This window comes from Amblyomma maculatum, chromosome 2 (genome assembly GCF_055883805.1).
Source record: "Amblyomma maculatum isolate TAMU_Amacu chromosome 2, ASM5588380v1, whole genome shotgun sequence".
Classification (NCBI taxonomy): domain Eukaryota; kingdom Metazoa; phylum Arthropoda; class Arachnida; order Ixodida; family Ixodidae; genus Amblyomma; species Amblyomma maculatum.
In genome coordinates this window covers 41,282,179-41,298,889 of record NC_139345.1, presented here as the reverse complement: position 1 = coordinate 41,298,889, position 16,711 = coordinate 41,282,179, and the positions used below count along the sequence as shown (strand labels likewise).

The window sequence follows — 16,711 nt, the reverse complement described above, 5'->3', positions numbered from 1 at the left end:
TCTGGTGTCTTGTTCCTCGTCTTCTTGTTGTCCTATAGAACATCATATTCAAGCAGACCGTAGGAACATGCAAGCTTGACCTATAGTGACGTGACTGCTCGGGATACAGGGTTCTGGGCTTGATTCCCACCCCACGTGGTCTCATGACGTCACACAGCCCATCGACTACTTGTCCCTCGTCTTCTTGTTGCCCTATGGAACATCATATTCAAGCAGATCGTAGGAACGTGCAAGCTTGACCTATAGTGACGTGACTGGCTCGGGATATAGGGTTCTGGGCTTGATTCCCACCCCACGTGGTCGCATGACGTCACACAGCCCACCGACCAATCAGAGTCTGGCCATTGCGCCCGTCAAACTCTACCTGCCAAAGGAATCCTCGTGGTTTATCGCTCACAAAGGCGACGATGGGCTTTCTGTTAAATAGAAATTAAAGTTGTCGCATTATTAATAGAAACAAAACTTAAAAAATCTTCCTGCCCTATGTTTTCATCTCTTATATTACAGATATTGGCACATCTAAATATTTGTTGTTTTTATTGTTGTTGAAGACTTGAGAAACTGGCTGCGCGGGGCCAAAAGCTGCCGATGCTTAAGAGGTGCGCCAGCTTCTGCGCGCAACGATGAGAACTCGGTAAAGGCGTTTGAAAGGAATGAAACAAAGCCGGATGAAGTGAAAAAAGTTCGTGGTTGATACAGCACTGGTTACGAGACTTAAACAGATTGCAACGCTGGGAGCACATGTACGGTGAGAATAGCTAATCAGAGCTAAAAGCAAGACGGGTTACACAATGCAGAGAAAACGAGTGGTTCAGCTCTGTCAGAAAACACAGTGCTATAATAAAAAGCTACTGAAAATGGTGTTTGTGAGAACCAGGCGCTGTTTCTTTCTTATTGCAGGTCAGGTTCCGACACACATACGTAACCTTATGCGTCTTTATTTTTGCAAGACTAATACTCATTATTGGTTAAAAGTTATTGACCAACCTGAATAAAAAATCAGTGATTGGCATTTCGCACCGACTTTATCGTCATTACTTTACATGCCAGCTCCAGGGTTTCGATGGCCCCGAAATTAGCCTCTTGTTTACTGAATTCCATTCTTACTTCGCAAACAATGGGCGCGTTACACCCACCCATGTTCGGACTATACGAAGTTGTGATGCGAACACAGTTTTTTTTTTTGGCACGATGTTCTTTGTCAACCATGTCGGCCCGGGTGAATAACTGGTCTCTTCCAGTGCGACCGAAATCTGGTGGCTGGGCAAGTGGTCAATACGATGCGCTTTGTACTGTGCGCACTATCCATGAAACCGCACAATCAGTTAGTCTTTGACTAGGCAACAATCACAGGGGGAGGCGAGGATGATCTGTACAAGTCCCGCGTATCATCTTGAGTTGAACGGGTGATCTCAACACGGTCGGGCGAGACGTAGGCGCAGGAGTACTTCTTCCCAAGAAAGAAGAGCGTCCCACATTGGACATTCATGGTCAACCTGCAAAAACGACATTGATGTGAACTACGCGAGAAGGCTCTATGTAGTAGAACTAATTTATTTTTGTAATTAATGGGGTTTGTGTCTCGAAAAAGCACATGGAGATATAAATGACTCGGTATTGGAGCACTCTGAATCAAGTCGGGCAAGCGACAATTCTTAAACGCGCGTAAGCGCCGAACGGCAAGTAGGCGCTTTTGCATATCTCCCGCATCAAAAAAAAAAAAAAAAATTGCTGAGGCTTCGCCCTACTAAACATAGGCAAAGCGAAAGCGTGGTTTTGCTTTGTTTCGCTTTGGTTGGGCTTATTTTTAGAGAAGCAGAAATGGTTCTGCAGCGATTAAATTGCCGAGTCTATAGAGTCGAAGACGCCGTCAATTACAAGAGGGAATATGTAATGTTGTATCTGCCGTCAAAGGCCAAAAGGAAAGTGTCGGGAGACCATAGCCGGTACCGTGGTTAAGCTAATAGACACATTGTGACCTCTGGCTCGTTGAAGGTCAAGCAGCCGGACAGGTTGACCTTGGCTAATACATGTTGCAGTGAAGCTTTCACTTCAAAAGTTAAGGGGGATACTTAAGCTCCGCCTTCCAGGATATGACGCGGTAAAGAAAAATTCTGACTGCTTCCAAAGGCCCACAAATCCCCATTTGTTGCACAATATTGAGCAACGAAAGACAGCAAGCTTGTTCTGGCCCTAATTCTGCATTTTTTAACTGTGCGAACGCTGGCACAGTCATACAATTGAAGAGCGAGGTTTAGTGAACGGCCCCACCGATTTTACAGTCATTTTCTATTGAAGAAGAAAATACTCAAGACGCTGAAAAAAGTGAAGCCCATTGCGAGTGAAGGACGTTCGAACACTTTCTAAATTTCGGCGGCGTTGCAAACACATTCATGCAGTATGCCTGATTATAAGTGCTGTTCTGAGGTTCCGACTAATATGCACGTGCTGTATACGCCTTCTGAATAATTTTCTCACAGGCATTATCAATTGCGCTGCATTACAAAGCGCCGAACACCGGTAAATTTTTCTTTTATATCAGTAAGAATGAGGTTATCTACCACTGTACATTGCAAACTTGTCTGTCTCTTTGTCGCAAAGTAAGTAGAAACACCCTAGAGTGATGGCATCCTGACAAAGCTGACACCAGCACTTACGGAGCGCACACCTGGTGAGGCGTTGATCGCGCGGCGCGGGTTTGCGGCGGCGTGCGCGGCGATCAGCACTTGAACATGTCGCACAACAGCTTCTCCATGGGCGTGTTGCCGATGGTTCGCTGGAAGTAGAGGGCCTCCACGCGCTCAGCCGGCACGTAGCGCAGTGACGGGAGCATCAGCAGTAGCCGGCCGAATCTGCGGGGGACAAGATATGCGGTTTCTCACCGGGCGAGCCACAACGTACTTTCCGGATTGCATGCGTGTCGTTTTAATTGTAGCGGATACAGGCGGTGGATGGATAGAGTTCGCGGTCAGTGAAGTTCTGCACTGGTTGGACAAGCCCACCATGCGCAGGAGCAGTGCGCCTCCGAGTGTTCACTACTGGCTTTTTGTCGTCATAATGGCGGTGTTTCTCACAATGACTGCACAATGACTGCACTGGCGGTGTTTCTCACAATGACTTGCGTCACAAATGCTGGACGCAAACGTGCTAGTTTAAAATAGCACCTTGTTGCTTGTTTAAAGAGCAACCAAACAATCACGAGCAAGTATGCAGAGCAAACTCATATATCCCTGTGTCGTTTGCAAACATGTTTGTTTAAAATAGCAATCAAGAAATTACAAGCAAGTATGCAGAGAAAACCCATCTAGCTCTGCAGCGTTTGTACACGACTGTAGCCTTAAGAAGGTATAAGGAGTCTATGATGAACTATCGGTATAGAAAGCAAGAGGGTTAAGATTTTACCCCCTCCTATCTAGCAAAGCAAATCAGAGATATAGTTCCTAAGATATAGAAGCTCTGGCATAGGTGAGCGTACTACGTACCTGACCGGGTGCGTGGGGTGCTGCGTCTTGACGTGCTGCTGCAACATGAGCTGGGCCTGGTCCTGCAGGGCCTCTACTTGGTGCGCGTCCTTCAGGCCGCGGGAATCTGCGAACGACAGAGACGTTAATGATTAAGTTTCCAGCACGCACGTTAGCATATTGTGTGTACGGTAGAATAAAAGGCAAAATCATTTAAAAGCGCGACGACAAACCACTCATTAAACCTGCCTACCAGCGCAGAAATCACCAAAGAAGCACTGCACAAAAACAAAAGAAAAATGAAAATACTCTACCAACAATACATGGAAAGTGCGTCAATGGCATATAAGTGTATTTCACTGCTAGGAGCATCTATGCCTTTTTCCGCAACTTCTGTAACGAAATGCGTCCCAGAAGTCATTAAGATTTATTTTTTATTTATCTTATTCTATTTAAACACATACTATTTAAACTAGCCGGCACCTCAACGCTTGTTAACACATTGGTCAAGTCCTGGCAGAAGGGGCAACAGCAGTAAATAATGCAATAATATAAAAATAATGACACACAATAACAAGCAGACATGATAACGCAATGCAATATTATAAGCTAAGTAATATCGGTTCCAATGTTAGTAGTTATCTCCTATTTTTTCAATAGCTGAAAATCATTTGTTCAGTGAACAATTAGCCAAATAAACAGCAAAGGCGGAATATGACATGCGATATCGGTTCACTAGTGTGTGTATAAAATATGTTCTCTTAGTTCGATTACGGTACGTCGATGACCAGTGGTTCACGGGCATCGAAGCACGCTAAGTGTGATTAGAGTTACTATATAGACTTTGCCAGAGTTGTGCGAATGTGTCGCATAAGCCACCAAGTTTTTCAACGAAGCCATAAATCGTTTTTTGCAGTAGTCGAGCAGCCAGACTGGAAAGCAGTTCAGAAGTGGTTACTTTGGCTGTACTAATCGAAATAAGTCACGGTCACTACAGCTCGCACACAGCGCAGCGTCCCCACGAGGGATGATGCAATGCAACCTGGGTGCCGGCCGGGTTACTTCATGGTGGTGCATGGTTACTTGGCGGCAAAAGAAAAGAAACGCGCAACTGTGCGATGAGTTTGTGGCGCCGCCTGTGAACTGATGGATCACTGTGAGTGTAATTACATTCCCTTTACCATATAAAATGGCAGTGTAGGCTTTGTCCTTACTGGCCCTGATTGACAACAGTAACTGAACGCTAATATAACAGCACTGTTGTGTCTTCTCTATTGTGCCGTCAAGTACGCTGTAGTCAATGGAAGCATTTCTTTCAGGTGGCAATATTGTTTTTGTAACTACAAGTGCATTCTCGGAAGTCATAAAAGCGAACTAAATATTATCGGCGTTTATTTTTTTATACGGGTATGTTTTCAGAATGTGCTTTCGTCTGCACCCATACAAGACAGCGCGAAGCTTGCTTCCCGTATACAAACAAGCGAAAACTAAAAGCACATGCCCAGAAATGCTACTGCGTGTGAGGGGTATCTTGGAAGCCTAAAGTGTTTCAGAGATGATTGCAGCATGTTCTCGTGACGCATCGGCACTGACCGGCCTTGAAGAGCAGTATGGCCTTGAGGCAGGCGAACTCCGCGGGGTCGACGCCGATGGCCCGGAAACGGGCCAGCACTTCCTGCAGGATGCGCACGTCGGTCAGCGGGGCTTTGGCATTGTGGTGGCCGCCCTCGCGGCCCTGGTGCTGGGCCCCTCCACTGCCATTGCTGTTGCTGTTGTTGTGCAGCGCCAGCGCCGCGTGCTCGGCGGGGCTGAATAAGGGACTTGCCTCCAGGGGCAGGCACCACTGGATGGCGCACAGCAGGAACAGCTCGGACCACGTCTCCTCCAGGATGATTACCTGCGCACCGAGAACGTGGGACTGAGACTGCAGCTTTCAAGTGACAGCCACCGCTGTTCACATTTTACGCGATAGCGTATATAAAGCTCATTCGGTCGAAAAGCCGTCGCCGTACCCCAGTTTCGGCTCGGGTGTTATCGGGAGTGCTCGGAACGTGGAAGGGAACTTGTCCGGAGTTGTCGGCATGGAGGCCTGTAGGTGAGGCGGTGTCCCCTCCTTTACGGCGCATTTCAGGTGTAAACCGAGAAATGTGACGGGTTCTGCGCTTTTCCTTTCGTATAAACCAATTTATAAAAGAGTTCTCGCGCCTGCTGTTAAGGCGCAGCTTAACTTATCCCAATTTTTTAAGGTTCGTCTTCTCTGCTCTTCAGTATAAATGTGTAGAGAACCTTCCTAAGCTCTTCTCACCACGTCATCTAGCTGCTCTCCTTATGAAAGACTCGCCTACCGTCTGGCATGAGGTTCGGCTAACAGCGGCGTCCATTTATACGACACGTATTCCAAAGTGTTCCGTGCAATAAAAGGTTGCGCTTCGTCCTTGTCTCGATAGCGCAGCTTTTTATTGCATCGAATTATGAACGAACTAGCCCGACACGTTCTACTGTTCCATGCACATTGTTTACCCGTGTTGTGAGATTTGTTATACAGCGCTCATCTTACTCTCGATCTCCGTTTCTGTGTCATTCCTGCTCTTGTATTTCTTTCTCCGAATATCCAGTTGTTTTGTCTCCTCCGCGCCAGTTATTTCGTTTAACGTCTTGTACTGTATTCATGTTCTAAAAGCAAATAATAAGAACATTGGTCTGGAGCGATATATTTGAGTATATCGCAACAAAAAAAAAAAAAAACACAGCGTGCACAGTTCAGTTTATTATGAAAGTGCGTTTCTGACATGGAAAACGATATATCTCATATGTCTCTTTTTCATCATGTATACGAGCGTAACACAACATTGCCCTCCTTTTGGAACCTTCATGCATTTCACTTCGCAGTAACCCAAGCTCAAGAGTTAAATTTCCCACGCTCAACCACGGTTGCTTATGCTTGCTCATTTCTCTTTTATAGACCTGCAATGATCGGAATAACCTGTCTGTAACATTAAAAAGCCATACTTGGGAAAAATTCCTTGAGAGACGCATCACAAAATTTATTTTTGTAAACATAACTGTTCCAAGTATCAGTATGTTCGTTTGTTTACTCTCAATCTTCACTGCATCCTATTGATAATTTTTACGTCTTTGACGCTTTCGAGAAATTACATATAGCACCTCTTGGTATCTTCCATTTATTTTTTGGCACGCTGACTTCCACTTTGAACTGGCTTCAAAAATTTTAATTGTGTAACGTTATTTTATAAACATTTAGCTTTTATATTTACGTCTTGTATCCGCCTCTCACCTCTGTAAAGTACTATAGACGGCAAACGTTTACGCGGCATGTATGTGCGGAAAACATTATTTTGGCGCAATCAGGTTGAACCGTTTGAAATGTGACAAGGTATCGTGAAAAAGAGCAAAAAAGACAAAGGACCGAAAAAAGGAAGGATGAAACGGCCGCTGTCTACACACGCAAACAGCTTTTAGAGCGGTCAAAACCGCAGGATTATTTAAGTGGAAAGGTAGACGTTTAAAAGAGCCCATAGAACTTTGTCTATTGTTTTTGTCTTTTTTGGTATTTTACACAATATGAACCACTTCCTCTCTTTTCACGGACCTTTGTCTTTTTTGCGCTTTTCCACAAAACGAACCACTTCCAACTCGCCCAAGACAACGTATTGACAAGGCATACGATGTGTGCGTGTTCTATCCGTGTTCTATCATGAAAATGGTTTAAGCAATTATGTTAACCCCACCCCTTATGTAATACCCCCAAAAAGGGGGTCTTTAAGGAAATAAAAATGAAAATGAAATGAAAATGAAACAATACAACGTAACTGAGTCACAATCAAAAATTTGAATTTATTTTTTTCAGTACCCCCGTCCCGTAAACTTTTGGGACCGATATTTAGTTTGTGCCTTGAAGGTATTATAAATAAATAAACAAGATGGTAAAATCAAGTATGGTTACACAGTGACGACAATGACATTCTGGCTCAGAACTGAGAGTAAGTGCCGTGTATCGTCGTTTTTGCTTTGCCCTAGAAAACTTTCTCAAAGGTTGAGTGAATGAGCTGCAAGTTAATGCTACATGTCCTCTTTTAAGCATTTGCCTTTTTGTTCTTTTTCTTACTGTAATAAATGAATATCGTATCATGCTTACTCGAATCTTGGCTGACTTCGATTCTAAGCCGATATTTTCACCATATCCTCCATTTTTACTCTAAGCTCCTGCCACGCTCCGTATAGCAACTAGCCAACATAGAGCGACACCAGCTCGGACCCTGCTGCACAAAAGCAGATGGTGGGCTCGGCTCTATGCGTACCTGAGAGCCACAAGCTTCCGGCCACCCTGTACGATATCGAGCCGACCGATCAGTATAGGCTGTAGTTAAGGCTCAAGAATAAATAAATGTTTTCACCACCACCACACCACCAGAAAGCTGAAGGCCAGTGGAAAAAATTTCACTCGAATGTAAGTGGACCGAAAGCTGGGAGAATCGAGAAGTGCAGCAGCTGCCAAATGCAAACGATATTTATTTCCAAAAAGCCCACTCCCCACGGACTTACAAGTTACAAGAGCCGACTTCTATATTGGTCTAGGTCACATGGCAGGACGATCTACATGACCCGTGAAATTTATTCTGCGTGGAGTCACAGCCAGAATTTCTCAAGGGCTTCCGTCGGCTACGGCTAGTAATGGCGACAGTGGTGTCATCTGATGGATTATTATTATTATTTTTTTGTGTGTGGGGAAGGGGGGGGGGGGGGTGGCACCAAACTGTTTGCCATTATTTTTAGTTTTCCAGTATCCGCGGGTTGTCGTCACCCGTTTTCTGGTGTATGGGGCCTTTAACGCTATTGCGTTTTAAATCTTTCGGCTTAGAATCTGAACAATAATGGATTCGGAACGTCACGCACAATGCGCCCGTGGGTCTGCTGTTCATAACATATGTGTGTTTTCACAAACTCATGCACATCCTGGATATTTATTCGGAAATCCGTTCATGGACTGGACGCACACACTTCTTTTAAACTCTATTGAAGTCCTATGCAGATATCCTTTTTGTCTTTAAGTGCTCTATACTTTATTTACGAGTTGAAGTCGGTATAATAATCAATTTAATTTTTGTCCGTTCATCGTGCACAGATCATCGACAGACTCAGATCTATTGGCAAAATTATTTCTTACCGTTCAATATATGTACTTACATAAACAATTCCCATATGCCAGAGTTATTTGTAGACACTGTGGATATTTTAAGCGTTAGTCTCTGAATTCCTATGAAATGTGGAAACAAGTTTGCAGAGGCATTGCACAAAGTATACGGCGCCTAGCACGTGAGCATGCATACCTGGTCTCTGAAAGGCAGGTTGGAGAACGACGGCAGGTTCTTGGCCCACTTGACGGCCATGAAGAGGAGCCGCGCCGAGGTCTCGTACACGCTCTCCTGAGCCACCGGGTAAAGTGGAAATTCACCGTAGCCCGGCATGGGCCCCTGCTGCTGCGGCTGCTGGCAGAGCAGAGGCGGCGGCAGCAGGTTCATCGGGGAACGCCGGCCGCCGTTGCCCGTCACCGCTCCGACGGCTGACTCGCCTATTCCGCCGCCATTGCCAATGTCATCCCGGCAGCCGCCCGACTCGGATGTGTCCTCTGCACGCCAGGGAACGTTCATTCACTCTGATCAGCGTTTAATATAATATTCGAGCATAGGGACTCCCGATCCATCTAGCTGATATAATAAATCTGAATGATTTGTGAAATGAAGGAATAACTCGGCGGGGGTGATAGCGAAAATCGTGGTCGACTACCGTCGTAAAATAGAATGTCCACTGCCCTAGGTCGCACTTAATTTAGAGTTGACGAAGGATGTTTGAGATAAGGCGTGGTATGTAACCAACACCACGATAATCTCGAACAACGTAAAGCCGGACACATTCTACATAGGTCTTGTGGCATCTCTCGCAGTAAAAAAAAAAAAAAAAAAAAAAAAAAAACTGATAAAAACTTCGTGCCGGTGACTTCGAGCATGAGCATGTCGACATAACAGAGTTCTGCGCCAATATACGGCCCCTAATTCTCTGTCAGAATGTCGCCTGCGTTTTTCACTGCGGCGTTTAAGAGCTCCGAATTTTAGTCTCGACTGCATAACAATTTTTTCTACTTTCATACAAAATTTCAGAACTATGTGTCCGGAATCTCTTTAAAAAAACACGCACGAGTGAAAAATGAATCAAAACAGCGTTTAATTATGATTTTCAGCTCTAATGCAACTTGCACCAATTTAGAATATTGCTGGCTAATTTCATATTCGTAGTTTTTATTACGAATTGTTTACAGCCAATCTTACAAACCATTTTCAATAGTCTCGTGTCATCCTAAAACCAAAACCGCTCCCATCCCTCCATCCTCCAGAGCCTTAAGAACTATCATCCACTGTTATCGTTAGGACAAACTAATAAAGTTTTACCAACCATCAACCGTGCAATACAGTAACCAAAGATGTAGAACAATGTGATGCAGGTATACCACTTTACGCTAGTGAACGCACAGTGGAGTACGACTCGAACTAGCGCCACCTCAACGAACATTTGTACGCTGACAAGCGAAATATCATTGTATTAGACGAAAGTTAATTTAACTGGAATAAATTTCCGCACGGCGCGAGTTTCAGTTCAGCTAAAATCTTAAAAACAATTAAAGTACCACTTCAACGTCAGAATACATCAATGGGACAGACTTGAAAGAATTTTACTGTGAGGAAATACAAGCCCAGCAGTTCCAAGATGCCGCAGCTCCATGGTTTCGCGTGTTGACCTATAAGTGACTTAGCTATGTATGGCTAGGCAGTTGGTTTGCAGCCTCAGCAGCGACTGTGCATACCGTACATATCCTGGTCTAGCATGTTCGTTTTTCACAAAATTTTATACAGGTGACACCATATAATAGGTCTCGAGAGGAGCGAAGCCTTTGCCGCCTAGTGGTCATCTGTACCAGAACAGTTCCATAAAAGCACAGACTAATTCCGCCACGGTTACCGTATAAAATATATGAATTCTGCTCGGAATTATTGTATGTTGCCAAAACATTGAAGTTAAAATAACGTCGCGTACACCTTTATAGAGATTCCTTAAATTACGTACACGCGAGGAAGGCGACGCGCTTTTCGCATTAGAGGCGAGTCTCACCTTCCTTGGTTGGTGCGTCGTCCCGGCGCTCGTACTTGGTGGGCCGATGGTGCAGATCGCGCTGTTGTTGAGATGCCGCGGCGGCCCTGTCCAGCGCCAGGTAGCGGGCGGCCGCGGCAGCTGCCGCCGCAGCCGCGGCTGCGGCGCTGGGCGCGTGCGGGAACACGCCCACGGCGGCGCCTTCGCGCAGAAGCCGCTCGGAGTCGGCCAGCGACTCGGGCCGGATGGTGGCCGTGTTGCGCGGCTGACGCTCGTTCTGCACCGCTGCGAAGGGATGAGGAGAGGGAGATGCACCTGGTGCAACACACACGTCTCTCGCACGCGCCCACAGCTCCTGAGCCCCGCCTCCCAGCCGGACACGCGGGTCCGCACTGAACGAGAGCAGAGCGAAAGAGAACGCAACTGCTAGGCAAAGCAATTTATACAGCTGCAAGCCGCACGCAGGTTTGCAAGCGCGGGGATTACCACAGATCGCGTGTATTTTCGGTTCACGCACACTGCGATTCAAAAATCAAAAGCCCTCTTCAAAATTATGAAAGAAAAAAAAAATAGAAAGAAAGAAAAGATATACGGGAAATGGCGAATTCGAATATCCACTAAATGCTGAAGATATAGCATCTTTACGTAGCATATATTGGCTAGCATCGCATATATAGTGTTCGTGACTGATGCTTATGGGGTGCCATTAGACATTTGTACTCATAAACTCTTCTAAACACTAACCGTGAATGTACAGTTCAGTCTACCACTTTTTTTGTCGCTTGTCGGACTAAGTGGCGTGCAGAATAACGTCCAATATAGATGCAGCAGCAATCTAGAGATAACGCTCGGTTCAGGGCGTGAGTGAATTCGAGCCACCCACACTAGCGTCCCGCAATAAACAGGCGCTGGAACAGGGCTGGGTTTACATTGAAACACCATGCTGAGCCCCATGTTTTTTTGTTTGTTTTTTTCGAGGAAAAAAATCCTTGAAGTATGGTGAAAATGGAACCCGCCACTATACGCTAAATTGTTCCGCAATCACTCGTGGTCGTGAGGGTCGCCACGCAAGTGCAGAACGCAAAAGAAACTTCCATGCGCGAGATAAAAACGAGATCATCAATTGATTGGGCGCTGTGATCAGATTACGTTTTACCCCCCTTTGTCTTCTTCGCTGCGACCTCTTCTCCCTACACTCCTCCCCGCGCCTCAACTGGCGCAGGAGGCCCTAGCACTCGATGGTTGAGATTAATGCAATGACTATGGCGGCGTCAATAGGTGCTGAGAGTGCCTTAAAAGCCTCCCTGCACCTCAGCTCTTTACAGGTACTGGGCAAGTGTAACACTCCACCGGACCTGCCACCGCTCCTGGACTCGTGTCGACGAAGCAAATTCAATAGTGACACCGAACCCCTCGAATCTCAACCCCTCCCTGCATCGTTGCACCTCCCCAATGAACCCCGCTCTCGAAACGAGGCGACGCGATGGGACCTACCGACCTCTAACCTCATTAAACGACGCGGTTGGGTTAACGGGAAGTGCTGGTGAACGTGCCATAAAGCGTTCTGCAAACACTCCTCTCTCGACGCCACGGTCGGCTCGCGTGTGCGGTCTAGCGAAGTGGGCATGGGGGCGTCAGGAGCGGAGAAACAACGATCAACAAACTGGAAACACACAAAGAAAGGATGAGAGGGTCGCTCCCGCGGGGTGCCCTGGAAATAAGTTTGTGATCACTCCCGGCAGAGCGTGCTTGTCGGAGGTTAAAGGCATTCGTGCCTGGAGCCTGAGCCGCTGATTTTATTTTCGTACTGCGCAGAGATGAAGACCTGCTAACCTGCAGGGGCTTCATCCCACAGTTTTTCGATTAAGTAAGAAAGAGATCACTCATTTCTGCTCAGGCTAAAGAAACAATTAACGCATTTAGGGTGCCATGGCTACATTTATACACCTCACGCCTTGCCTGAGAAATCCAGATTCTGGATTGATTTTTCGACCGCACGCTATATCCTTTAATAGGACCTTGAAATCATGTATGGATTTTTTTTTTTTACTGTGGCTCCGTCAAATGGCAAGAAATCCTCGAAATTGTAATTTACAGTAAGCATGCCCTAGCCGCTGTGTCATAGCAACCGGTAAGCGACCACGACTCCTCGGGAACCTCTAAAGGCAACACCTTGGCCGCACTTCAAAATTACTCCTCCCTTCTTTACCCAGACTGCAAGAGATTGGAACGACCTGCCAGCTGAAGCTTTTGCCCATCCTGACCACGAATGTTTCAAGACATTCATCACCAAATTATTTATATGATTTGTTAGCCTACCCCTCATGTAACGCCCCAAGTGGGCATTTGAGGTACCAATAAATAAACAAAAAAATAAATAAAACGCAGCCCTCCCTGCCCCATTTGTTCGACCCATCATTTACCCAGCCAGAGATGGAACGGGTATATCACGGATGTGTGACACTAATTTAAAGAATGGCTTTCTGAGGTACTGACACAACTTTTATGAAATCATAGTACCAGTGTTACTGGAGATCAGAAGCCAGGTAAATAATGTCAGCGATATAGTTAACTCAATTTTAGTAGTATAACTTTTTAAAAATTATACCTACGCGCAAAATCCCAATCAATTATGGCTAGTCATTAATAATAGCCACATCAGTTTTTAGAATTTCAAAGACGTCTTTACCCTTCGCGATGTTGTCTTTGTAATTTCAACAACTTTTGGCGCTATTCCGGATCCGCGCCCCTACCGAACGCACTAGGTGACGTCTATCAATTGTGTCACGTACGCCACGGAGCACCTCAAAACTTGTTTTTAAATATTAGTTGCATATTTTTCCAAACCACTTAGTATATTCGCAGCAAAAACTTCATATTGCGCCGCTTATATAGGTACTACGTCAGGTTACATTCTCTGTCCTTCTGTGAGTCAGTGCTTTAGAACAAGCCGTAGCAGTACGGGTTGAAAGAACAGCACAGAAGGCGCATGCATTCGCGAAGTATAGGTTCTTCTGACGTGTAGGTTTGTCGTGGCATGATGTCCGCGATACAACGCCATGTCCTATACGAGCGAAGTAGACGTTTTCCCACCGGACTTTCAAGTTAGTGATTTCACATTTATAAAGTGGCTCATCATAGCCATAATTCTTTTGAGCCACAAAACCCCATATCACTAACATTTCTAAAGTGTCATGAAATGTGCACATCCTTTTTTTTTTTACTTTTTCTTATAGCGCTTTGTCAAGGTTTCAGAAAAAAAGGGTGAACAACTAAAGCATCCTAAGAAACAGACTCCCGAATTCCTGACTTCTCTTTTTTTTCTCTTTTTGTAACATGGATTAAGACAACGAAAAATAACACGACCAAGTATCCTGCGCTTGATGAATTGGGAAATTTTGTGGCGCGAAAACTGTCGGCTCGTGTTCGCTGGCTGAAAATTGCGCGCAACCTATCAGAAAGTCTAAAAAAAAAAAAAAAAGAAGAAAAAAAAAAGGGCGATAAAAGGAAAACTCACCATCTTTGTTCATGCCCATCTGAAGGCACTTTTTGAGACGACACGCCTGGCACTGGTTGCGGTGCGCCTTGTCCACCAGGCAGCGACCGGTACCGGCTTGGCACCTGTGCCGCGCAAGCGACCATCACTGACAGCATCCTGTCCATGCCCAGGCCCAAAGTTAGAAGGTATGTACGAATACATAGGCGACTGTTCAGGGTTTTGGACATGTCATAATCACGCGTCAGTTATGCAGTGCGCTATACGTGAATCATTCTGGAAACGTTTTGACCGATTTAGCCACTTCTCATTTGCAAGTATCGCACCATCCAACGCCTGCATGGTCCAATAGCTCAGCTCTTAGGTAAACAAGGGCAGTCGTGGCCATCTTAATCACAATTACTGTCAGGTTACAACTTCAGGACAATGTCATCATTTGTTTATCGTGGTATAACATTGCCATAAACTTAACCCACCCCCCTCCCCCCTCGCCAATTAAAACGCATCGTATTCCTAACTTTAACCAGTCTATTTCACGAATTGGACAAGGTTATCGCGCTAAACGCTTATTGGTCTATAGTCAGCAATGGTGGCCAGCCCGTATCGATAGCCATACATAAAAGGGTGTTTTTTTTTGTTTTTTTCTGGGGGGGGGGGGGGGGGATTTGTTGTCTATATGTTTATTTAGATTATTGAGGAAAACAACATGTTAATTTTTAGTTCATATCAAGGTACAGAAATCGCTTTAAGAATACAGAATTTTGTAATTGGAGTTCTCATTTTTTTTTCCAGCAAATTGACCCATATTTCACTGATGTTATAAACAGTCTAGAAGTAACAATTCACAGCAGAAAAGTGTCTACCTGAAGGCAGCTATTTCTTCTGGTTACTAATAGTCAGTCACACACATTACCAACCCGATGTGAAGTACTTCCGCATTTGTGCAAGACCAGAATGTCTTTGTTCGTGATTGCCAATTCAGTTCTAGACGCTAACCAGCCACAGAGCAGCAATCCTTTAGCGAGGGTAGCTCTTGATATCATCATTGTAATAAAACATGCCATAATTAGGTACCTGCCCCGCAATCTGTGATTTTAATTTTATGCATGCTTTTGAAGCTTATCCACAAGTTATTGCATGCCGCATATAGCATCATTAGTAAAGGTTTGAAGAGTTGGAATATTGTTCTAAATAAGCAGAAAACTTTCAGCAGCTTCCAGCTTCCATGCACTGCGTTAAACTATCTGCCCTGGTAGATTGCATTTTCTTTCAGCTACAGGGATCGACCTGGTTAAAGCCGATTTTTGAGGAATCTGCTCGGGATACAAGATTCGGGTGGAATTTTGAGAATTAGCCGAACGAAGGGTCCTAGTACGCACAGTGCTGTCAACACGTCCATTAAAAAAAGAAATGGTTGACTGCCCTCGGAAAAGCGGCAAAAGGAAAAACACAAGCAGGATAAAACATTGACCCAATGTTGGTACTGTGTGCCAATGCACTGGTCTCGTGTGGAGCAAACATTGTCAACACAGCGCTAGTATTGGGCCCAAGGACTGAGCGGGAGCTGGGTGACCACTCTATTCTGTAGGTACCTGTAGATGAGCTTCCGGCGGACGCTGCGCTTGAAGAAGCCGCTGCAGCCGTTGCAGGCGAGGATGCCGTAGTGCTTGCCGCTGGACGTGTCCCCGCACACGACGCACGTGAGGCCTGGAGATGAGCCACGCCGCGATCCTCCCGACGTGCAACGGGACTCGTCCGACGAGCCCTGGCCGCCACCGCCTCCGCGAAGAGGTGGAGGCGGCCCACCGTCGACCTGCGCCCAGCAAAGCGTCTAGACACGGTTCTTTCGGGCGGACTATATACTGCTGCGTTTGTTCCGAAAGCTCCGTACAAGTGACGCTTTTGCATTCGTTGCGAGGTTTAGTATCGCCCGGGGTAATCGTGCAATATTTACAAAATAACGGCTAGAAAATGTATAGCGTGCAAATCGAGCAGTAGAAGCCACATATCTTCGCATCATCCTCGTCTTCAATACACTGCATTTTTACTTTCGCCATAGTCACGACGCCGAAAAATAAATAAAGTAAATGCGGATGACATGATGTGAGCGCTTACTCCTCTCATTTCCCACCCTCTCCCTTTCTGGTCGGTAGCCAATGGCAGAAAAAAAATTATGAGGAGCTTTTAGAGCTTTCATTTAAGGGCTGCATGCCTTAGCGCGATAGCATTAACGTGCCCTGTCTGCAGCTCCAATCGCGTTTACTGGCTCGCATGCATGAAGTCTTTGGTCGTTTAATTACAAACACCTTAATTACTTAAATTGCTCCTCTAACAGTCACGCGTTATTATTAGCATACATTCCTAAGCTACCCTGTTATAAAGCTGCCGGTCGTGACCGACTACTCGACATAGATATGGGCCTAATCAACTCTTGACCAAGCTGCGGGAATGTTCCTATATGGCCCAGCATGCCGCGCGTACCTGGATTGGCATCCAAGAGCCCTGAAAGATGGATTTCTATCCCAGCATCCCGCCTCAAACGAGAAACCTGAGTTGACAGCTCCACCAGGCTTTGTGACATCGTGTGGTATCG

At 45.7% G+C, this 16,711-nt stretch overlaps 1 protein-coding gene across 1 annotated transcript in view; it reads right to left on the bottom strand.

The window, feature by feature from the left end:
• Positions 1-496: 496 nt before the first annotated feature.
• Positions 497-16,711, bottom strand: part of LOC146198495 (photoreceptor-specific nuclear receptor-like) — a 58,987-nt gene continuing 42,772 nt past the window's right edge. Inside the window, 8 exon segments of the mRNA XM_084594001.1 lie at positions 497-1,496; positions 2,658-2,852; positions 3,483-3,588; positions 5,055-5,358; positions 8,810-9,108; positions 10,644-10,907; positions 14,140-14,243; positions 15,711-15,931. Of these exon segments, the coding sequence (XP_084450127.1) occupies positions 2,720-2,852; positions 3,483-3,588; positions 5,055-5,358; positions 8,810-9,108; positions 10,644-10,907; positions 14,140-14,243; positions 15,711-15,931 (1,431 nt within the window). The 3' untranslated portion in view covers positions 497-1,496; positions 2,658-2,719.